A 25,295-nucleotide genomic window follows, 5' to 3' on the forward strand; every position below is an offset into this window, starting at 1 on the left:
TGGCTTCATAAAATTAACAACTCGGCTCCTAGAACTCAGCTCAGTTCTGAATCCTGCAGAGACCCCAGGGTTTTATTTGGTCCTTTTCTTTTGGCAGTAGCCGTAGGGCCCACTCACCTCCAGCAGCTCATGTTTGCTTTGCCGGGCAGCTCAAACTTGCTGTGCTTGCACAGCTATGCTATCGCCTGGATTTTTTATCTTTTTTTCCTGATAAATCCAGCCTCTGAAACAGTGTGGTGGGTTTGGTCGCCAGTGAGCGAAGGAGAGATATGAACAGATTCTACAATGTTCTGCTAAATTGTTAATCATGGCCCCAGCTCCTACAGAGAGCCTGGAGATGCAGGCACAGCCTTACTTCTGCTTGGTCTCAAACAGGATAATGTGCCTGCACCGAAAATGCATCAGGAGAGATGGCATGGATGTCACCACAGTCCACATCTCACTGTTCAACTGCCTGATTTTGGGGAATCCAAACCTTTAACGCCAACTAAAGTCATACCACACATGGCCAAAGTGTGCCAAGCCTTTATAAGCCAAGACCAATGTAGAGCTGGTTCTGACTGAGCAAACCTGCTAATAGGAATACTCTTCTGCTGTGCTGTGTCCGCTTTACCAGTTTAATTAAATTTTCATGATCGTATTTCAAGTTAAGAAGGTTTCCTACCTGCCGTTTCTAATTCATGAGGGTAGCCATGCCTTGAAGCCTGTGCCAGAACATTCATGTGCTGGAGACATGGAAAAAAAGACCGTATGTCTTTCTACATCAATGTGACCCTATCCGGCATTCCAGATAAAATTTTCAAATTGATCCACATCTCATCTTCCTTGCATGCCTAGCCCCTGGACCCTGTAAATATTCTATTAAGAAGAAATCTCTATTTCTTATCAGACTGTATTTCTTATCTATATCAGGCCATAAATCCTGTGTTTCTGAAACAAAGTAGCATGTCAGTGAGATGTCCCCTTATCCTCGTTTAATCTAATCCATGATATACTAAAGCCATTATGTATCTTACAGAGGGAAGCTGAACTCGATACCCCAAAAGTATTGAAAACTGTAATTAAGTCAAGAAAGCTTAATTCCTCAAGGGGTTTTTGCAACAACCGTTTCCTCTTTCCAGTCAAATACACCAGGGTGCAAAGCGTGTCAGGCAGTCAGTGCATCAGCGAGGGCTGCACACACCGTTCCCGGTTTGGACTGGGGTGTGGAATCCAGAGCAGCATTCACGCGCCTCCTTCTCCTTGTCTCAGCCTTCAAGGTGGAGTTGATCTGCTTTGTCAGGTTCATGTCAGTGTCTTTAGTGTACGTGTTAATTTATTCTTGCACATTGCTACATGCGGGAGTATAAAAGTTCCCTATTACCAGGAATTGATCAGTTTTTTCTTAATGGTTGTAGAACTTAAGCATTACATTGTGTCTACATTTGTAATATTACATCCTACCAAACGGACCTGTCCGCCAGCAATAGGTACATGGCACGCTTTGGGGGGATTTTTTTGGTTTGGGTTTTTTGTGGGTTTTTTTGGTAGAGAATTCTCTCACATTTCTGGAAAATATAAAATTGTTATTTTAAAATGAATTCAGCTCAATATCATCTTAATTTCTTCTACTGCGCTATTTCTGTCTGTGCATCCCTCCTCCCAGACTACGACGCTCACAATCAGTTCCTCAAAAAGCAGCATTTATATTTTTGATCCATTATACGATTGGCTCATCAAACAGTCCTGCCAAACCGATGCAATCAAGTTGTACGTATTTTCCCAATTTTCTCTTTTTTAAAAATGTATTTTTGTTCAAAACGATGCAGCTTTTTCTTCCGGAAGTTGCAGAAGTCTTATGTGTGCGAGTGCCAATCCAAATCCTATAAATGATCTGTGATAATTTCAGCTTGCTTGACTCTGCCTGCCTTAGAAGCTCTGATTGCCCTTATTGATTCTCGTCTATTATCCAACTCAAACAGCTTTGATGCAGTCGATCTAATGAGTGTCACTCTACACGCGTGCCCTTTGGAAAGCTTGGGGACGGCCAAGAACTTTAGCCTCACAGGGAGATGAGCTTCTGCAGGGTCCCCGCTGCTGGGAGGCTTCCCTAGGAGTCAGGGAATTTCCTTACTGTTGGCTTCTGGCTCAAAAATCGAGAAAGAGATATCCTGAAAACAAACCTTTCATCACGTTCTGATTGAAACAAAATGACTCAGCGTATAAAAATATTCTTCTAGTGAATGTGTGTGTCCTAGTGCATGTGTAAATCCCGTTCTCTTTCGCCGCCTAATATATAATAGAAATGTGATAACTAATTAAGTAAATTGCGGAGTATTACTCATTTTTTAAAACATGATTGTGCTAAATCGTTGCTGGATGTGGTAAGTTGTAGAACCTCATTATCTGCACACAAATGTTAATTTGTTAAACAAATCCCACTGGCAATTCAGGGATTATTCACTGTTGGTTTACTTACTGCTAAGCCTTTTGGCAAATTCCTATGTGAACGTTATATAGCTAGAGATTGGGGCAGCTTTAATTAAAATTTATAAGTTTATGACAGTTGTATTGAACTACAATAATTGAACAAAGAAAATGTCATCAGTTAATTAAAAGTACACATCTGAGACATGTAATTAAAAGTTTGGGTATAAGAATGAACACTTTCTAGTAAACCAAATTAATGGGAATTTGGAAAAAAATTAAATGTTACCATAAAAATGCACTTGCATTCTCCTTGCAGTTTAAAGTAAAAATGTTGGAGCAATAATTTACTAAATGTCTTGAACACATTAACTAGGTCTAAGTAGTTCACAAAATTAGATGAATACCTATTTGTACTATACTTACAGTACAAGAGTATGTCTAACCATATAGAATTGTGATGTTTGTATCAAAATGAGTAAAAAAATATTATGTCTTTCCACTAAATGAAAATTGATGAAATATTCTCCAAAAAAGAATTATATATAACGTAGATATTATTTTATATTATTTTTTTTTTGCAAAACAAGTTGATTTTGGGAAACAATGGTGCACACTGTCAGTGAAGAACCCGTTTACTTTGCTAACGTCATGTCAGTCCCAGTAGTCTCAAAGGGGGATGTTACAGCATCTTGTCACCGGGCCGGGGAGCGTGGGAAGGGGAGGGGGGTGGTATTTAGCTCGATACAATGGTCCCAGCAGAACCACCACAAGCAGCCTTGGTGAGAGCAGCCTTTGGGGCCACTCTAATACATTTAGAGATTGTTCTTTTCTCCCTTTCTTTCACAACATGGAGAGAATGTGTATCTCTTGGGATTGATCCCAATCAGCTCACCTACTAATTACGTACGGTCATACATCTTCTCTCCAGTCCCGTTGCTTCAGTAAAGCTAATTATGGTTCTTCAGCCGCAGAGAAATGAATTATTGTGATCCCACAGACTGCTGATAACTCCAGAAGACACAACATTACTTACAGTAGGCAGGCGTAGTGCCACGTTGTGCTCTTTAATAGTGACAGCAAGTGAAATATGCAAAGTAAATGTGTATATTCACACGTAACAACTTAAAAACAGACAGTGCTGGTAGTGAATTTACCGTTGACTGGAAGAGATAAATAATCTGTGTCTTGGTGCAGGCATTCATCTGGATGATCTTGGTTTTCGAAACTTTCAGAAAGCTTACGAAAACAGTGCTATTTCCCTAAAATATATTTTTCTTTAAATTGCAAAATGCCTTTTGTGGTCATACAAAATACATAGTATTTCTCTGTTTCTTAGGCAAGAGCATGAATCAAAGTTGATCTCCTTAGAGTTATGTTCATTACAAAATAAATGTAAATGGGAGTTAAAGATATGAGTAGATTCCCAGAAGAAATCCCCTAGATATTACAGAAATAGTGCAATAAAATATTTATTAGATATTTTTGAAGAGTATTTGAAAAGTTATTTGCTATTATATACCAAATTAATTGGCAAACTAGGAGTAACTACAGTCTCTGTCATCAAAACCTAACTGAACATTGTAGGATTTTGATCCCTGTCATCTTCCTATGGATGATTCTCATGGATGAAAGAGGGAAACTGCATTTCATCTTCATGCCAAAAACTTCACGTATTTTGTTCATGTCCTACTGCCAAAAATAACTTCCTATGTCCTATGGTCCCCATAAAGTATTCTCCTTTAATTTAGTAATTTCTGTGCAAAACATTTGAAAAACATATGTGAGAATTTTATAAGTTTGTTTCAAATTCCATCAGTTCTAGAATTAAGATTAAAAAAAAAAAATCTGTAAATTATTATACTTATTTTATTAAGAGTGAGGCTACATAAAGAATCTTCAGAGACTAGTGACTTTCAAGTACATTGTTTCCCCAGAGAATTTTTGTTACTATTTTTGTTACTTGTTTTATATGTCTTACTAGGTGCACTTCAATGTATTCTGAGCAATTTATTTCTTTAGCATTTTTACTTAGAATTATTTTAAATACTCTCATCGATATAGGGACTACATGCATTATGTTTCCACTTGCTTATACCTGTAGTGAGAAATTCGGTGTATCCAAGAATTGCGTCAGAGATAGTAAATAGCAAAGTGGATGCGCTTTCATTGCAAATCACTGAGTGGCGAAATCCTGAACCAAAAAAAAAAAAAAAAAGGAAAAAAAAAAAAAAAAAAAGATGTGCTTCTTGCTCTCTAGATATTATTGTTATTGTGGTTTTGAAACTGGAACATTTACACAGGAGATGCTGAGAATGTGCTGCCACCTTGTCCTCCTCGACATTTTGACAAACAACATTTTTCAACATAGGTAAATGAAACGGGCAAGTTTTCTTGGGATTATTATGTTAGGGAATAGACTGAAGAAGGGGCATAAGGAAAGGTAGGATGCTAATCTGTAACAGGCAGAGGAAGAGAAGACAGTATTCTCATACAGTAAATCCAGCAGAAGGTTGCACTGAAGAAGGAAGAGCTCGAAACAGGGGAATTTTTATTGTTTTCTTCCAGAAAAATATTTTAGCACGTTTTTGCATAAAATAAACCAAAAAGGTGGTTATCTGAATTTGAGGCATTTGGTATTCCATAAACCACTTTCCCCGTTAATGTTTTCTATACTGTAATGTGTTTTGAACCTTTCTGTGGTGGTGAAGGTTGGGAATTAAGAGGCAATTTTGCCTCTGTCTCCGTACAGCTCTAATCCCGAAACTTCATGACCGGTGCAAATGCTGAAGTTCTCTGTGCATGAGATTGCCTTGACGCGCTTGTGAGCTAGGATATGTGACATCTTGGTTAACGTGACTCTTTCCCTTGCAAACATAAATCAATATTCTGATTCTATGATACAAAAACTTCTGGCATTGTTTGTCATTATTTAATACTGCGGTTTTATTGAACTGTTCTTGGAACTACTTTGTATCAGAAATAATGTATGAGAATAAGGCAGATTAAAATGTCATTATTAGTATTATTTTAGATGGCAACAGTCTGTGTATAAATAGGCAATAAACTATTAAGGTTACTAAAAGTCATGTTAAACTGAGTGACAGAAATGGGGTTTAGCCTATACTTTCATGTAGCTGTCAGCAGTTTGGCATATTTATCAGCCCACATTAGCAAAGAATAGAATAATCTTTCCTACAAACTAGGGAAATACCATTGCTCCATCTTTTTAAAAAAGAGAGGAGTATTAATAATAAAAACTGATTTCAGACCTCCAGATCTATGTTCCATCACTATTTTATTTTAACTTTTTTATTGAAACACTGATTCAGATGAAGGATTATGTGAAAGCACCTGGCTTGGGGGAGAAATTTAAATACAAGTGTATACATGGGGAAAAACAAAAAGAGTCTGTGCTAACATCTGAGTTCAATATCTTTGATTTAATGTTTAGATCACAGGGGACAGATATGAATAACCAGGCTGATGCATATTAAACTAGTTGGAGCTATTTTTAAGTCAATGGTTTTGTTCCTGCTGTACTCATTAGAGGAAGAGACTAACTGATCTCATGGCCTTTAGGATGATTTGCAAACCACTTCAAATTAGCATGTCTTAAAATAGAAAATATAGAAAAGAATTACGTGAAGGGTTTCATGTAAGAAGAGTAAGAAGTAAGTGAAGGAAAAAGAATAAATAAATCATTCTGCATAAATCAGAGACGGTAGAAGAAATGAGGGCACTTCACTTGCGTTGAAAATTTCTCCAACGAATATGATCTTAAATGATTACATAGTATTAAAACAAAGGCAGACCAGAAGAAAATCAAAATTGTGGGATTTGTGGAATATTTAGTTTAGTCTACATTACTTTAATAAGACAGCCAACTAAATAGGGAAGAAACAAAAAAAAAAAAGTAAGAAGGGTTGCACATTTCAGAGTTTTCGATGCAGCTGTGGTAAAAGACAGCAGGAGGCAAACGTGAAAGTAGTTGTGGATACCTACACCAGGCATTGTATTAAAACGAGGAAACGATGAATGAGACCAAAGCTAGCAAGGAAGGGACCTAGTCATAATCCATCAGCAAGTCAGGCAGCGGTAAGGACTTCTTGGCACATCAGTATGAAGATGAGAGATAATTATTATGGTAAAGTAACTCATAAATGTTTTTTCATTGGACTACTTGGGATTTTGGCTCTTGTGTATGTTTTAAACCAAGTCAGGCCCAAGTCAAGCAGAGTTTCTCTTGTATGCTCGCTAACCCCCCCCCCCCTTCATGAAGTAGGACTGTTTATATGCGAGAAGTTTCTTTCTGCCCGATGGTGTTGGTATGAAGTCTTTCAAATGTAAATACAGGGAGTATGGAGTTTCTCATCGTTAACATATTCCCTGACTTTCTCTGATCTCTTTTGGGTTCCACGGTCATATCATTATCTTGACTTGGGCTTTCAATAATGAAATCTAATAGGCTGGGTTTCCTGTTTATGCCTGTAATTCCAGTCCAAAGGGCTTCTGCATCGCACATACGGTACATTACGTAGTTAACTTGCTAATCTGTTTGACTTTAACACTTCTTAACATGTAGCCCTATTCTATCTTGGGCAAAGACTAGATATTAAGGAAATGCGGATTGGTTTTACAACAGTCCATTAACTACCTTCCTGCACCAAATTTGCTATAGCCAATGATATTGATGTTCCCATTCAGGACTGGACATTTTGGTTCTCCCATCTTAATTCTTAGGCTTTTACCATTTATGTAAAGCACCCGTGTTACTGTTTTGGTTTTCTGTAGTCTACTTATGAGGCATTCCTTTTGTTCTGCCTGATACCTGTTTACTCTCTGACTGTTGCTTAGCCCATGCATGGTCCCTTACTCAGGGATATGGTATTTCTGTGACTTTACTCAAAGGGATGAGTCGTAGACTCATAGAATCATTGAATCGTTATGGTTGGAAGAGACCTTTAAGATCATTGAGTCCAACTGTTAACCCAGCACTGCCAAGTTACCACTAAACCACGTCCCTCAGCACCACATCTACACCTCTTTTAAATACCTCCAGGGATGGCAACTCAGCCATTTCCCTGGGCAGCCTGTTCCAATGCTTGACAACCCTTTCCATGGAGAAATTTTTCCTTATATCCAATCTAGTCCTGTATGTCAGCTATCACTTGCTCTGGAGTGACCCAGTCAAGCTCTTGATCGTACTTGCCACAGCGGATTGTGTTCCTTATCACTCAAAGAAAGACCATCTTGTCTTTATTTCAGAAGTGTCCTCAGGTCCTGATTAATCTTCATCTCTTTCCTTACCCATCTTGGAAGCCAGGAAGAAGAAAAGTGTTAAACTCTGTCCCTTTTCCCTAAGTTTAAGAAACCCATAAAGGCGGAATGAAAGCAAATGGAAAGGAGGGTGGGGAAAAATAATGTTTTGCAAGAGATAAACAAGAATGAGAATAGGTTATTAGGAAGCGAGAAGGAAGATGGCAGGTTGGACACATCAGGTCATTTATTTGAAGAGAAGATTGCAAATGAGATATAAAAGCAAAGTCAGGAGATTGGAAAACATTTATGGGATCTAGAAGTTTGGTTTAAATAAGATAAGCCTTAAGGAAAAAAGTCAGGGAAAAGTGTAAGCATTTAATAAAATAGTGGAATTGTAGCAATGCTATTAATCCTTTAGACATGAGATTTAGATAAGGAAAAAAACTGGAAAAATTAAAATTGGTAAGAATCACAGGAGGAAAATGCATCAATGTTTGAAAACTATTTTAAAACCCTTTAAAAAGAAGCTATAGACGAGGAGTTCATTTTGTGCAAATGTTCATCAGTAGGTGCTCGCTACTTTTCAGACATTGAATATTGACCTTACAGGCATCTTTGGTTGGATGCAAGACAGCAATTTTTGTGTTACAGTGGATAACAAAACAGGCCCAGATATTTGTGTTTTAGTAAAAATTGTTATGTAAAGTTTGGCTATTAGCGCATTCGTAAATATTTGTATATTCATGTGATTATATGTAAAGTTTTGTAGATTTGAGAATAATGGAGTGTATTCTGAAGAGGAATCAATGTTGATTATACAAATATTTATCCTCTGCAACCGGAGGAATGCAGCCTGGCAGGATGATTTGAAGAGCGAAGTCATATCCTACATTCCTACTGAAGACCATCTTTTAAAAAAATTTCCAAATAAAGAGTCAATGACTGTACACATACAAGTGTCAAATGCATAGATGCACTTTTCGAGGTGTCCATATCTTGCAGTACTAGCTTTATATCTAAAAAGTTGTGAGTTCAAGCAGTGTTTGCAAAGGCATGTTTAATTAGTGTCTAGAGAAATGTAGTTGGGCTCAGACATTAAAACTTGCTACTCTTATAGGCTTATCAATCTTTAAATTGCTGATTTTTATTTTAATGTTTATTTATTTTTATCATAAAATAGTTTTCCTTGTTTTGAATAGGGAGGCCTACCTGCAACTGTGCGCTGGGTTTTACGGGACCAAACTGCAATCAGACGGTCTGCGATCGCTTTTGCCAAAACGGAGGAACCTGCAGCGTCACTGCTGGGAATCAACCCTTTTGCAACTGCTTGCCTGAGTATACGGGAGACAGGTGTCAGTACTGTAAGTAATCTTCACAAACTCCTAAATCTTGCTATAAAATACTCTTAAATCTGGCTTTTATAATAAAAGTTCTATAAAATGGAAGTTTAACATGATTTGAGTGATTTTTCAATGATGCACCTTGGTAAACTTAACTCTGCAATTATTCATGCTGCTAAGGCAATGGACTCTGATATATTCAAGTGATCTTTGAACGTATTTCTCCCATATCCGCCTACCATGTGTAGGTGAAGAAAGAGCTTTTTTAGGAATTTTTTATTCTGGTATTTTCACGAATGAATACGTACAACGGAGTTGTACAAGACAGCTGACTGTCAGTAGAAATAAGATAATTATGTTAAAATTTTCTACTCCGGCTTCTCATAGTTGTTATCTTTTACTTGTGGAATACCTAAACATAGTGAATTGACGTAGCTGGTTAAAAAATTTGTCTGGTATCCCATATCTTTGCAGACCAACGCATGTGTCTTGAATCGCTACCTTGCCTTTTGTTTTTATTTCTAACCCCATTAAGCACTATATTCACAACTGCTTTGAGTGTCTTGCCTCTATATTCCTTCATCTTGCTCAGTCAAAGATCTCCTTGATTATGGTTTCTGCCCCGTCCTGGTATTGAAAATCAGGATTTCTAAGCATTGCTCTTGTTTAATTCTCAGAGTTTAGGTTCTATCCTCTGCATCTCAAATTCCCCATAGTTTTTCATTCCACTGACCCATCAGTCTCTTCTCGTTGAGGTAATGTTTTCTACAGGTTTCTAAGTCTTTAGAAAGGCTTTTCTTGCTTCTTAGAACTTTCTCTAATCTTTTACTTCTTTTATAGAGGAGGGGGGAAAGAAGATTATCAACCAATACGCCTATTCTTACTCCATTTATCTTTCTTTTCTCTCCATGCTTTCTCCTAGCATGGGTCACCATTATTGGTTTTACAGTGACTCAAGACAATTGAATATAACTTTGAATTTCTTCTTTTGGTCACTGATTTCAAAATTAGAGTTTGTCTTCCTCATGTCTCTTCAACATGATGACTCACCAGCGACCCTAACCTAAAACTGATTATTTTTCTGAGATCAGAATTACTATTTTTAATCTTTTTTTCCTACTCCTGCTTTGCTTTGACTTTATCACTCTAAAATAGAGGACTGTCGTAGTGCTTGTTATAGAATTGAACATATAAATGTGAAAGCCATCATCTCTTTTGAACGTAATTCAGTGAATTTGCTGAAGAAAGCTAGATTTATCAAAATGGAAGGGAAATTAGCTGTTATAAAGTTCTGGTTTAGAATTATCTACAAGATGCAAAAAGTATTTAGTTTTAGTGAAAGGTCTGTCAAACAAGGAAAGGGTTAGTGTTTATCTTAAATAGAATTTGTACTGAAGTTAACTGAATGTATTTCCAGTTGGGAGACTATGAAATAAATTGAAACCTTTGAATGGAAAACCAGCAGTAATTGTGATTCTCTCCCACTTGGTATTAAACAAACTGCATGGATCCACAAATAACTATCTGCAAACACAATTGGGTATTTGAAAACAGTATAGTACATAAATCATGCACAGACAGACACACAGATTAAGAAAAAATATTTACTTGAGGCTTACCCAAAACCCAAACAAATTGTTTCTAGTTGAATGCTTCTGCAAACATCCTTTTTTTTTTTTTTTCTCTTTTTAAAGAATTAATTTAAATGTAAATCTAGGGGTACTTTTTAAACAGTGCTTATTATCAGATTTGGGTTGTCTGCTGACACTTTGGAAAAACGCCACAATACAGAGACTGGAACACATTTTAAAATACACAATAAAATTAAGCTTTTGTTCATTTAAACCTTAATATTTTTTAGGAAAAAAAGTCTTATAATCTTTTAGAGTATTTTTTTTGTGGCCAAAACCAGTTCTATGAAATTGTAGGGGTTTACAGTTAATAATGTGTATACAAATTCACATCTATGATTTTGTGCTTTATTCACGCGTATGTATGATTTTTTGCTTTATTAATCACATTCACTTTGTATGCCTGTTGGAATATATTAATGTAGCATTATTGCAAAGATTGGTTGCCTCTAAGATATCTTTTTCAGTCTTTCCATGATACGATTGAAACTACTTCATATGCAAAGGATGATACATGAGTGTGCATAGGTATTTTACTCATGCTCCCAAGCTGAAAATATTATTAGTGGGGTTTATGGCAGGGAGAAGACATTTACATGCAGTATTGCCAGATTGCAAAGACCTTATTTTCCTCATACTTATCGTCTCCAATTACCCAATGCAGAGTTTCTCCTGTGATTAGTTCGCATAAGGGCTAATAACCAAAATGTGTGCTCCATGTCAAGGCACTGGCACTGCTGAAATAAATTTAAGTGAATGAATTTACATAGAATTCTACTAACATTGTGCATGTTATTATATACACATGTATTTGATGTATTTGAATATAATTCTCTATTTTAAATTCCTGAAATAAGACATGCAGGCTAGTTAAAGTTCATTTCTTGTATCATTTAAGGCCCAAACAACCTAAAAAATAGAATGTGGTTTCATGCAGTTACCATCATTCAAAGTGGATATAGTGATCTCGCAAGCTGTTACTTTCCCTGAAACTGAAATTCCTTTCTTTAGGAAAAAAAAAAAAAAAAATTTGTGACATTTCAATCCAAATGTAGCACACACATTTTAGATATAGCAGAAGATTAAAGGTGTTTGTGACTACAATCAATACTGAAACCAAATACTTTTTTAGAGCATGAAATTCCTATGCCTAGGTTTTGGGTTCGGTTGGTTTTTTTTGTCCTAATGTACATTTAAATATTTCTCCCTTGCAACGCTTTTTTCATAAAATGTCTTTCAATATTATCTTTCAAACTATGGTAGTTTTTGTTCAAAAAACAGCCCTCCTGCTGCAAATTACCATTCTGTACCTTGAATTGGGGAACGGCAAACAATGAACTACTTCATTTAGTGTCTTTTAAGCCTCTCTGGTTGCTCAGTGGTGATTCCATAAGTAGATGAGTCTACAGCCTGCATAGACAGGTGGAGACATACAATGAATAATCAAACAGAAATAACCCCTCCGACAGTCAAGCTTTGTCCTTTAGCAGAAGTCTTCCAAACACTGAGATTCTGGAGCAAGTCCAGATAAGGGCAACGGAGCTGGTGAGGGGTCTGGAGCACAAGTCTTTTGAGGAGCGGCTGAGGGAGCTGGGGGTGTTCACCCTGGAGAAACGGAGGCTGAGGGGAGACCTTCTCACTCTCTACAACTACGTGAATGGAGGGGGTAGCCAGGTGGGGGTCGGTCTCTTCTCCCAAGAAACGGGCAATAGGACAAGAGGAAACAGCCTCAAGTTGCATCAGGGAAGGTTTAAATTGGATATTAGGAAACATTTCTTCACCGAAAGGGTTATCAAACATTGGAACAGGCTGCCCAGGGAAGTGGTGGAGTCCCCATCCCTAGAGGTATTTAAAAGAGGGGTAGACGTGGTGCTGAGGGATGTGGTTTAGAGGTGGACTTAGCAGTGTTAGGTTAACGGTTGGACTCGATGATTTGAAAGGTCCCTTCCAACCATAACGCTCCTGTGATTCTGTGGTGAGTATCAATGGTATGGCATTCAGGATAGTCTTCTCTGAGAGGGGCGGGGAAAACTGAGCCCAGAGAAGCATAAGCAAAACGTTCCCCACTTCATGAGGTACCCTCACAAATCATCTGTTTTAATACACTCAGTAAAATATATCAATTTGAGGAGTCTCCAATGTGCCGCTTGCAGCGTGCCCCCAGTCAAACGGCAGCTTGAGAGTTCACACGGCCAGACTCAAGGCTGAAGTTGCCATTTGGCTGTGGTTTCACTCGCCAGTGAAGAGCCTGATAATGCCCTGCTTCTAGCTGCTGCTGGCTCACCCTCAGCCGCATCTTCTGCTTTAAAGGATGTGAATTTTTTAGTTTTGACAGAAAGGTATTATTTTATTAATATGGACCGGTTTAAGCTAATGCAGATGCATAGTTCAGAATTGATGCATCTTACATATCAATTACTTCATCTGTCCATCAAGAACACCACCAAAAGGTCAACGCAACACGCTAACTACACAGAACACATAAATAAAAATGAACCTAAATGTTAAGATAGCAGTGTTTTGTAGCTCTGGAAGCTTTTTCAGTCAGGCCGCTTGTTTTTTGTAAAGGGATGTGAAAAAAATGAGACAGTTACTGGTGCTTCTAAAGAGTTAAAGAATTCGCTACTTGAAATCTCTGTCCTGCTGGCATTTAAGCAGGTAAATAAGGTAATGGGGTCTCGCACAGTCTATAAAGATAAGCATGTATGTAGCTTTTTGTAGAACTTATGGATTATGTCTTTATGTATTATTATTAGAACTTCATGAAATTTTAATATGTGGTTAAATGAAAATAAAACTTAATTATTTCAAAATACTGTTTCCATTTCAGTTTAGCATAATGCCGTTAATGCTAATGTGAACGTATCGAAAGGTTTTTATTCAGCCAATGTCCCATTAAATACATTAACATTACTCTGCTTTTCTCATCAGTAGCCTTTATATTATGTGGGATGATGCCATAAATGGTTAGACACCTAGAAGGGGAAAAAAAAAAATCTCTTATGAGTTTATCCTTCTATTTCACTTCTCAAGACTACATCATTAACATATTATGTGTCTGTTTATGGGTTGTTCTTGATTCTTGTAGTTGCCACTGAGCCACCAGCTTCATTCATCATTTTGTTTTTGTTACAGTACCTTTTAAAACATATAAAAATAACGTATTATTTTTATATGATACTCCTTAATCTCTTTTAGTAATAAGCTGTCGTGTTGCTCGCAGATGTTTGCCACCATTATTGTGTGAATTCTGAATCGTGTACTATTTCTGACGATGGGAGTGTCGAATGTGTCTGTCCGGTACGATTTGAAGGTCCAAAATGTGAAGTGGACAAGTGTGTCAGATGTCATGGGGGACACTGCATAATAACCAAGGACGGTAACGACATAGTATGCAAGTAAGTGTGTGTTCAAATTTGTGTTCAAAATCATATATTTAATAATGATTTTATTGCATTATTGTTTAAATCTCTTATGCAGTGCCGAGCCTTGAACAGGTCACATCAGAACAGTCCCTTTGTGTGGCTCCTGCCTTTTCAAACCAACTTTTGGAGCACTCCTCACCACGGGGAGCATAATGTGTCAGGACACTGAATGGGTCCTCGCTTGGAAAAATTGGAATATTTAATAAAATTAACAGTCGAGTTCTACCACACTGTTCAAATCTGTTCATTCTGCAGTATCTGTGACAGTGATAGAGACACATTGTATGCTAATGAAAGTGTATGTAGTAAGATGTGCTGCTATATTGATCAGTAATTGTTTTCTAGAACAATAGTTTATTTTCATAAAAGGAAAGATTAAAAACATTTTGCATAATAAGCTCACTGACTGTGCTAGCTTCTCAAAGTGGAAGCCTAGAATTCTTGCAATCAGTAGATCTGATACATATAATAAAATAAATATTTAATATGTAGATAATTATGAGGGAATTCACCAGATTTAATAAAATACTTATTGCTATTTGTAATTCTTTTTAACCGTGGCAGTTGCACTAACGGAAAGATTGCCTCCACCTGTCAGTTATGTGACGGCTACTGTTACAATGGTGGTACGTGTCAGCTGGACCCAGAGACAAATATTCCTGTCTGTCTGTGAGTATCCTGCATTATAACCATTAAAATACCTGTGTGCCAACAAATAACAAAATTATTATGCACGTGCCTGTGTTTTTGATCTGTCTGGGATGTATAATGTGCTGGTTGCAGTCATAACTTACAGTACTTTTTCTAGCGATTTCTGTAACCTGATACTTTGTCTACCTTTTTGTGATAACTTAAGATATATGTTGTGGATGCATATAGATACAAAGGTATATCTTTTGAGACTTCTAATAGTTTCAGGCCAGATCTAAAGCCCATTTAGGCATTTGTTCCGGAATGGAATCCGGAGGTACAGGATGGTTGCCTGCCCTCCTTCTCAAAGGTGGATTAAGTCTTTTTTCCTACAAAGATGGTCAGAGGTGGGGTGGTACACGCCTGTAAGGAACCCGATGGCTAGAGAATAGGAAGAACGACGTATCATTTATATACGTTATGGGTCAAGGATATGCTTGTGTATCTCGTGTTTCTTCCCCAACCTTCACACTGCCCACAGTAGCTTGGCCGTCCTGTGGTGAGATTGCTCTCTCCCTCCTGCACCACTGTTGAGAGAATCATTCAGGATGCTTTTCTTAAGCCCAGATATCAAATACCAAAGGAAAGGTGATTCTGTAGTCTAGACAATGAAGAACTGTCTTAACAGGTAGAAAAGCCTACGTTTCTAGTCCTTTCTTGAGAGCTATGGTGTATCTTCTCTTTCAGCTGCTATAAAATACAGAAATAGTCATTGTAGAAAGAAATTAATTTCTTTCCTGCTCGCAGTTACACTGAGCTACCTAGTCATACTCCGGGTTTTTTTTTACGTTTGCCTAATAAATGATCCGATCTTTTCTGCACTGCAGAAAGGCTTCATTGTGGCTAGTCTTCCACTTCTCAGGACAATCTGGAGTCAAAGTATCCTCCAAGAACATATGAGGTGTTGGAAGAGAGGATTGGACTCGAGTGTCTCATTTCCAGGGTGACATAAGTAATTTATTGTCCCAAGGGATCTGGCATTACAATGTTGTAAATACAGATCCAGCCATCCCTTCATTTTGTTGATGCGTATGAGGTGGGTGATCTCAAAAGAGAGTGCCGGTTGTGTTCGGACTCCCATGGGAGTTACGAAGGGAAATGCCTAGATTTTGTAGTCTGACCAGTGTGAGACACGGACCCACTGCTCCTCCCTGGGAGACCTCAAGCACTTCAGAACGTGCAAAACTGTAGTTGGTGCACTACCGAAGAAAAGTTCTCAATAGATGTTTGCAGTTTAGGGGTTAGAAACAGAGGAATGCAGTTCTGCATGGTAGTCCTTATTCAGCTGAAAATGCTTTAAGTGCCTATGTCTCTTGTTCTTTTTATTTTGATCCAGCCCTTTTTACCTGTTATTTTTACCTCCTTAAATGTCTTCAGTTGAGGTCTAGAGAGACTCATAAATCTCAGCAAAAGGAGAATATCACAGCTATAATATGTAAAGCCCAAATATGATGACTAAGTCTGGTGATTCATTTGCTTAAACACTTATAATGGCTATTTTGGAAGCTTGTGATTTTTCCTTTCTTTTTCCTTATAAAACTGGCTTCTTCCTTTTCAATTTCATATGGAACACCATAGCATCTCAAGGGAAAAAAAAAAGTTTCCTGCCTTAATTTGTGTATGGATTTACAATACATAAATGCTGCAGCATATGCCAACAGTGTTAACAATGCTAAAAAAATGGTCATGAATATTTTAAAGGCCATTGCAATCTGGATCAATCAATACAAAGGCATAGTACATTTGACAAGAATACTTCGTTAAGAATGTTAGATTCCTGAACCCGTCAGTTAGCGTAGGCTCATTGTTTTAAAAGTGTTTGATCAACGCCCATGAGCAAACTTTTTGGTGTAGTCGGATTGGACCTTCCATGAAAAGCGAGTTTTAATTTTGTTATCTGTGGGTGTGTGCCTGTGTATGTGTGCGTGTCTTGCCATCATGATATATAATGCGTTTAAAATCTGTTCAGCAAAAGGCAGAATATTTATATAGGTCTATTTTACTGAAATTCTGCAGATGCTCTGTGGGGTTTAAAAGTCAGCGCTGTGACCAGAAAGTGAACCCTTGTGATTACTACTGTCAGAATGAGGGAATTTGCACTTTAACCGCGTTTAATGAACCGAGATGCAAGTAGGTTTAACCTTCCACTTAATGCCGCACATTCTGTGACATCATTTCAGGCCACAGTTCATTGGTTCAAGTCATGCACATTCACATACATTTCACAATATATACTTAATCTGGGGGCTCGTTTCTGTAATACACACTTACCCTTCGATAGTTGCGCTGGTGAGTGTATTTAAACATACTTTTGGAGTACCTGTGTCATTGGAAGAAGAAATAAAAAACTTTATTTTTAATAAGTGAATTGAAAATATTGAAAATGCCAGTTGGCTTTAAATGTTCACATTTTGAGGTATTTTACCGAGTTAATCCCACATAGCAAAAAGATTGGCAAACAGGGGCGTTGCTCAGGTTCTGTAGTCCAAACCTGACGTCCTGTGTCTCATCTGCACAGGGAAAGGAACAGAACTATTTAGGTACCACTTCAGGAGTTGAGATTGTATTCATAAGTCTCATTGTTAACTTTGTAGAAATAATGGTGTTAAATAGAAGCTGCTAAACAAAAATACGTGAGCTACATCATAACTTCGGTTTCTCCTGTGATAAAAAAAAAAATGTATAAACCAGATGCATTTGTATACTGTATTTCTCTGAAGGATTTTATGTCTATTTCTTAAAGAGAATGTTTTAATCCTCATCAGGGAAAGAAACAACTTTAGTCTTTGAAAACGCTGTAAGGCATTTTCAAAGAGAGGTATGAAATACCAGTTTGATCGACAGAGCTTTACTCAACAGTTGTGATGCAAAAGTCAGAAGTGAAATCATAAGCCAAAGACCTAGACTTGGGATACAGTCTGTAACTTGAACAGCTTTAATCTTATCTCATCTAACTGTCTGGTTTATGAAAACATAATACGCTGTGGGGATGTGATGCGGTTGTCTGGTGGGTAGCAATGACAGTGACTAGGTATGGTGAATTATCGTCTAATTTTTTTGAAAAATATGATCACAATTCCTTTGTCAGCGTTCTCAAGCAATGAAACTCTATGAGTTGAGCTATCACCAGTCCATTGGAAACCAGATTAGTGTTCTGACTACCACTTCTTAAACTTCGAGGAGTATGGAGCGGGTCTGTTGAACAGCATTTGTATGGGACGTTGTTCCTTGCAACAGTTTGTATCTCTGTGGATCATACTTGGGTTTTCAGAATAATGCAGCCCTAAGAGCAACTTGTTGCTCCCTGTAAGGTCGTGTATTGCAAGTACCTTTCCTCCTTTTCCTCTAAAATGCTCTCAAGAAGGCAACAGTGCAAAATTTCTTGTGGCACATTCTGATAGGTAAAACAGTCTAAAAATAAAGTATTGAGAATCTCTTCTGAATTTTACATACTCTCACAATTCTTAGGAATATTTTAACCATTTAAACTGTAAAATGTGGGGTTTTTTTAAAATCTAATGATGGATTTTTACACAAAAAATATGTAAAATAATTTTGTGGAGTTTTTTTAACATGAAATCTCATAGCCAATAAGGGTTAATTTCTGTTTCAGCTGGAGTCAAAACTAACATATACTGGCAGTAGGATTTTAGCCAAGTTAATTGAATTAGGAACATCCGCAGTAGCATTGATATTTATTTTTGTGGCATTGCCTGTTCTCATGGTCTTTTGATCTCATTTAACTATATTTACTGTCAAAATGAGAAAAAGTATTAAAACCAAAGATTTTAAATCATGTTTGAATCTCTTACTTAGTCTTTGAATTGATAACATGAATTTTAACCTCTCAGAGCTTCTGTGTGAGGCCAGATGCCGACAACGGCAAGAATTCAGGCTAGCAACAAAAGGTCTCATAGGATCTACAGGCCCAGCAATCCTTTCTTCCCACTTTTCTAACTGTGTAGTTGAAAGAAGCGTGGAGACAGATTGCTAGAACAGGAACTATACTGAAAAGCTGTGCTGCCAAACCCTTCTTCCAGATAAATGAAGAATTTATTTTTCCATACGATACACTGTCCAGGACGTGCATTGGTCAAAGGCTGGACTCATCTATAGAAAGTAATGAAACAGGCTTCAGAAATCCAAAGAAATGCGTTAGCTTTCTAGGACAAAGTGGGACTCTTCCTTTCTTTCTGAAATATATAATTATGGAAAAGTGGAAAAGAAAGGCTAAAAGAAGACAGAACAAAAAATGAAAAGCTGGGCTTGTGCAAAAGTGGTATTAGTCTCCATTTTCTTCCTTCCAAAAAGTGACACGCTGATACCCAAAGGACTATTTTGTTGATGAAAGCTGTGGGTCCTCCCTTTGGGAAGGTTGTGTTCCACAGAAAGGATGAGGAGCAAATTGCCACATTTTGAACATAGTGATTTGAGCCAGCAGTGTGCCCAGGTGGCCAAGAAGGCCAACAGCATTCTGGCTTGTATCAGGAATAGCGTGGCCAGCAGGAGCAGGGAAGTGATGGTGCCTCTATACTGGGCACTGGTGAGGCCTCACCTCGAGTGCTGTGTTCAGTTCTGGGCCCCTCTGTACAAGAGGGACATGGAAGTGCTGGAGCGTGTCCAGAGGAGAGCTACCAGGCTGGTGAGGGGTCTGGAGACCAGGTCATATGAGGAGAGGCTGAGGGAGCTGGGCATGTTTAGCTTGGAGAAGAGGAGGCTGAGGGGAGACCTCATTGCCCTCTACAACTACCTGAAAGGAGGTTGGAGAGAGGTGGGTGTTGGCCTCTTCTCCCAAGTGAATAATGACAGGAGCAGAGGAAATGGTCTGAAGTTGCGGCAGGGGAGGTTTAGATTAGATATCAGGAAGAATTACTTTACTGAAAGAGTGGTCAGGCACTGGAACAGCCTGCCCAGGGAGGTGGTTGAGTCACCATCCCTAGAGGTGTTTGAGAAATGTCTAGATGTGGCACTTCAGGGCATGCTCTGAAGGGCAGAGATTGTAGGTTGTTTGGTTGGACTCAATGATCTTAAGGGTCCTTTCCAACCATGAAGATTCTGTGATTAACTTATTTTGTTTACTTATTATTTATTCTTACTATTCTGCTTTTATTAGGCACTTGTGCTATACAGTAGAGATAATAATCCAAGCTCAAGGAAAAAAAAAAAAGGCAGTAAAGCACAGCAGTAATACAATGAATTTTTGTGGAACTGAACTATCCTTTTGCTTTCAACTTGGCAGGGTATTTAAATATAGTTTTGGAAATTATTTTTTTTATTAAATGTATGTGTCCTGGTTTCAGCTGGGATAGAATCACAGAATCACAGATAGGGGTTCTGTGATTCTGTAGAGTTAATTTTCTTCCTAGTAGCTGTTATAGGCCTGTGGTTTGGACTTAGTATGAAAATAATGTTGATAAGGAAAGGCGGAAAGGGGGAAATGCGGAAGAAAAGAAGGGGGTAGAGAAAGGTTAAATTCAAGTTTCTCTTCAGTGTGGGGAAGGATTTCAGGCGAATTGGTAATCAGAAGTTAAAGTTTAAGTGAAACTTTAGTAGGTAATTCCCTTCACATTCAGAATATAAGAAGAGATAGAATTAGTGTTCCTGTTGTCTCTTTAGACTGATTGCTGGGTTAGTACGGCCGCGGCTGTCTGTGTCTAGGAATTGTTAAGAGAATCTTCTAAATTGTTTCTTTCTTTACAAAGCCAAGGTGGCTTAGAGGAAGAGCAGCAAATAGTTGTTTGATGGAGTGGAAGACAGTTACAGTGATAGAGGGGAAGAAGCGTAACTCCATATGTCTCAGTTCTCCTTGCCAGCCTCAGTTCAAGCTCCAGTTGCTCCCAATATCTTGTGTTTTTCTGGCATCAAATTAGTTCTTAACTGGAGCTTGTTTATAGTTATATCAACCTGATACAGGCAAGTAGAGAACATCATGAAGGAATGAAGTAATCCCCTGCTTCACGAGAGTCATTGTGTCAGGGAAGAGGAGTCTCAAAGATTTTCTCTGTAAGTTCTGCTCCGTTGTTAGGGAAATGGCTTATCCCTCCAACCTTCATGTGTGGCCGTGCTATGTATGACATCTGTCTCTGAGAGACACTTATCTAAGGGCTAAGGTTTTTCTTAACCGGTCTCTAAGTCATGGCTGGCTGATTTTTAGAAGAAATAGGAAATGTCTGGGTTTATTGTCATTCAGCAGGAACTCCTCTCTCTCTCTCGCAGCCAGATCAGTTGAGAATGCAAACTTTATACCTAATCAAGCCCTTATTATCATTCAGTAAAGACAATAGAGAATAAGATTTATCTGTTCTAAAGGGCAATCTTAAAGCCATAATTATAAGGAGAACTATAAGACTGCAAGAACATACTCTCCTCTTACCAACCTGGACTGTTAGGGTACGTTTTTATTTTATCTTCCTACCCGAAGGTTTTTTTAAACTTGAATGCACTAAATATTAGGTGCACGTTGGAAATAGAAGTCCTGATGTTCACCTAAGCAATTTAGGAATGAATTAAGGCCTTGCTGTGGCTGCATGTATGCCACCAAAAAGGGAAGTTTTTGTGAAGTTAGTCTCCAGTTTCAATGAATGCTCTGTCAGGTTTTAAAAGGTACAGAATATACTGTGTTTTTTCTTTGGATATAATGTCCTGCATAATCTAGATTATTAATTCTTAGCATTATTTTTATGCATATGAAGAACATTCTTCCCTTCCCCCACCCCCATTATTGTCCTTCTAGCTTAATAACGAAGATTGCGAGAGAATTTAATACAGAATGTTAAAACTTGAGGTACTGACCTTTTCTGAAAAATGTACCACGGAGGGTGTCTTTTAAAGAAGTGTTATCTTACATGCAGTTACTGTCTTTTTGGCATTCACGTACAAAGTTTTTTAAGGATATCTTTAGCACTAGTCACTGGTAGTTTGGGGGGCTGTGATGTGTATAATGTTAGAAACATATGAGAGATGTCTGAATTGCTCCAGTAACCTCACAGATCCGTTGAAAACAGAATAAAAAGGAGATCAGATTCAGACGTGAAATAATCAAGAAATGCTTTTTCTGTTTTTGTTTTTGTTTTGTTTTTTTTTTCACAAACTGTCAGTTCCATCTGTTTCATCAGTGTGTCTTCTATTTTAATGATTACCTTTATTTGCCTCTCTGTTTCCTTCTCACTAATAATCTAACTGCATATACATTCATGCAGGAGAAGCAAGGTTTAGAGAGAGATTACGCCTTGTCTGGTACCAATGAAGAGAGTGGGGAAAAATTAAACCTTTCAAGTACACAATTTGGTCACAGGCTGTTACATGTTTCTTTAGTACAGAATATTGCCCTCTCTCACCTGTGTTTCTTTTATACCTTAACTGTAACAACAGGTGGCTATAATTCCATTTCTTTATTTGCATTAATATTATTATTTGAATCTGCATATAATGTGGTCTATTCTATTATTATTATTAGCATGTGCAAATGAATGTGATCAAATCATAACCCCCTTATACTAGGCATTCTAAAAATATAATTGCCGTGGTTTAGCCTCAGACGGCAACAAAGAACCACGTGTCGCTCGCTCGTGCCTTCCAAACACAGGAAGAATCGTAAGAAAAGGCAAGACTCTTGGGTTGAGACAAAGGCAGTTTAATAGAACAGCAAAGGGAACAGGCAAACAACAACAACAACAACACGGATAGGGGAATATACAAACGCGATTACGGAACCGCCGCTCCCCCTGCCGCTCGCCGCTCGCCGGCCGGACCCGGGCCGCCCCAGCCCGCTTTTAAGCAGCAACTTCCTGCCCCCTCCCCCGGCAGCTCAGGGTGGGCGTGGCTCACATGGCATGGAATACCAGGAAAAGTTAACCCTATCCCCACCGGAACCAGGACATTATCCACCCCTTATTCCATACCATCTATGCCATGCCCAGCAGGTTCCAATGAATTGCCACCACTTTCCCCTGTTATATATATATATATATATACACACATATAATACCCTTAGTTTATGGGTCATCCCTCCAAAGTGTCCGTTGAGTTCTTTTAATCCACGGCTTTGGGCTCCATCTGTTAGAACAGTCTCTCAGGGCAGGTGAGATGCTGGGTGGTGCTGGTCTGTTGCATGCTGTATTTTTCGGAGCTTGTGACTGGTGCACCTGGTGTGGCTCATGCACGCAGTCTGTAGGCTGAAGATGTAGATCTTGAGGAAACTGCTGGGCGCCGGCTGCTGAGATCAGTTCTTATCCCATCACCCCTGTGCCTTACTTGTAGTACAACTGATAGCAATGAGGACATACAGTGACAGTGTTACTTAGCAATTAACAGCACACAATCTGATTCATTGGCTATTCTCGCCCAAAATCAGATCTCCATGAGGTACACATCGGACTTCCCCATCCTTCCGCATCACCCACCAAGTGCACCCAGGTCCTTGGGCAAAAGCAATCCCACGGATGGGTTTGCCTTTGCCTGAGGCAGGACTAACCCAGACTGTCTTCCCTAGCATATTCTTCATGTGCACTACGGGGACTTTATCCCCTTCTACAGTACGTGGAAGTTTTGATTGGGCAGGGCCAGCCCGATTGTTAGATCCCCTGGTGTTAACTAGCCAGGTAGCTTTTGCTAAATGCGTATCCCAGTGTTTGAAAGCCCCACCACCCATTGCTCTCAGTGTAGTTTTTAACAGTCCATTGTATCGTTCTATCTTCCCAGAGGCTGGGGCGTGATAGGGGATGTGATACACCCACTCGATACCATGCTCTTTGGCCCAGGTGTCTATGAGGCTGTTTCGGAAATGAGTCCCATTGTCCGACTCAATTCTCTCTGGGGTACCATGTCGCCACAGGACTTGCTTTTCAAGGCCCAGGATAGTGTTCCGGGCAGTGGCATGGGGCACAGGGTATGTTTCCAGCCATCCAGTGGTTGCTTCCACCATTGTGAGCACATAGCGCTTGCCTTGACGGGTTTGTGGCAGCGTGATATAATCAATCTGCCAGGCCTCCCCATATTTGTATTTCAGCCATCGCCCTCCATACCAAAGAGGCTTCAAACGCTTGGCTTGTTTGATCGCAGCGCATGTCTCACATTCATGGATGACCTGTGCAATAGTGTCCATGGTCAAGTCCACCCCTCGGTCACGAGCCCATCTATATGTCGCATCTCTCCCTTGATGGCCTGAGGAGTCATGGGCCCACCGAGCTATGAATAGTTCACCCTTATGTTGCCAGTCCAGATCCACCTGAGCCACTTCAATCCTAGCGGCCCGATCCACCTGCTGGTTGTTCTGATGTTCCTCCGTGGCCCGATTCTTTGGTACGTGGGCATCTACATGGCGTACTTTCACAACCAGATTCTCTATCCGGGCAGCAATATCTTGCCATAGGTCAGCAGCCCAGATGGGTTTGCCTCTGCGCTGCCAGTTGCCCTGCTTCCACTGCTGTAACCATCCCCACAGAGCATTTGCCACCATCCATGAGTCAGTGTAGAGATAAAGTACTGGCCATTTTTCTCGCTCAGCAATGTCCAAAGCCAGCTGAATAGCCTTCACCTCTGCAAACTGGCTCGATTCACCCTGTCCCTCACTGGCTTCTGCAACCCGTCGTGTAGGACTCCACACAGCAGCCTTCCACTTTCGATGCTTTCCCACAATACGGCAGGACCCATCAGTGAACAGGGCATATTTCTTCTCATTTTCTGGCAGTTTATTATATGGTGGGGCCTCTTCTGCACGCGTCACCTCCTCCTCTGGTGACATTCCGAAATCCTTGCCTTCTGGCCAGTCCATGATCACTTCCAGAATTCCCGGGCGACTGGGGTTTCCCATTCGAGTTCGCTGCGTGATCAGTGCAATCCACTTACTCCATGTAGCATCGGTTGCATGATGTGTGGTGGGGACCCTTTCTTTGAACATCCAACCCAGCACCGGCAGTCGAGGTGCTAAGAGGAGCTGTGCTTCTGTACCAACCACTTCCGAAGCAGCTCGAACCCCTTCATATGCTGCCAATATCTCTTTTTCTGTTGGAGTGTAGCGGGCTTCGGATCCTCTGTATCCACGACTCCAAAACCCTAGGGGTCGACCTCGAGTCTCCCCTGGTGCTTTCTGCCAGAGGCTCCAGGTAGGGCCGTTCTCCCCGGCTGCAGTGTAGAGCACATTTTTAACATCTTGTCCTGCCCGGACTGGCCCCAGGGCCACTGCATGGACTATTTCCTGTTTGATTTGTTCAAAAGCTTGTCGTTGCTCAGGACCCCATTTAAAATCATTCTTCTTCCGGGTTACTTGATACAGAGGGCTTACAATTTGACTGTAATCTGGGATATGCATTCTCCAAAAACCCACAATACCTAAGAAAGCCTGTGTTTCCTTTTTACTAGTTGGTGGAGACATAGCTGCTATTTTGTTGATCACATCCATTGGAATCTGACGGCGTCCATCTTGCCATTTTATTCCTAAAAACTGGATCTCCTGCGCAGGTCCCTTGACCTTACTTCGCTTTATAGCAAAACCAGCGTTCAGAAGGATTTGGACTATTTTACTCCCTTTCTCAAAAACTTCT

The 25,295-nt window shown here is 39.3% G+C and overlaps 1 protein-coding gene across 1 annotated transcript in view; it reads left to right on the forward strand.

Moving 5' to 3' along the window:
* The window catches only part of LRP1B (LDL receptor related protein 1B), a 749,025-nt gene that overhangs the window by 703,787 nt on the left and 19,943 nt on the right, over window positions 1-25,295 (forward strand). The window contains exons 84-86 of the mRNA XM_054208041.1: window positions 8,868-9,029; window positions 13,863-14,037; window positions 14,629-14,733. Of these exons, the coding sequence (XP_054064016.1) occupies window positions 8,868-9,029; window positions 13,863-14,037; window positions 14,629-14,733 (442 nt within the window). The remainder of the gene's footprint in view (window positions 1-8,867; window positions 9,030-13,862; window positions 14,038-14,628; window positions 14,734-25,295) is intronic.

Source organism: Rissa tridactyla, chromosome 7 (assembly GCF_028500815.1).
Source record: "Rissa tridactyla isolate bRisTri1 chromosome 7, bRisTri1.patW.cur.20221130, whole genome shotgun sequence".
Classification (NCBI taxonomy): domain Eukaryota; kingdom Metazoa; phylum Chordata; class Aves; order Charadriiformes; family Laridae; genus Rissa; species Rissa tridactyla.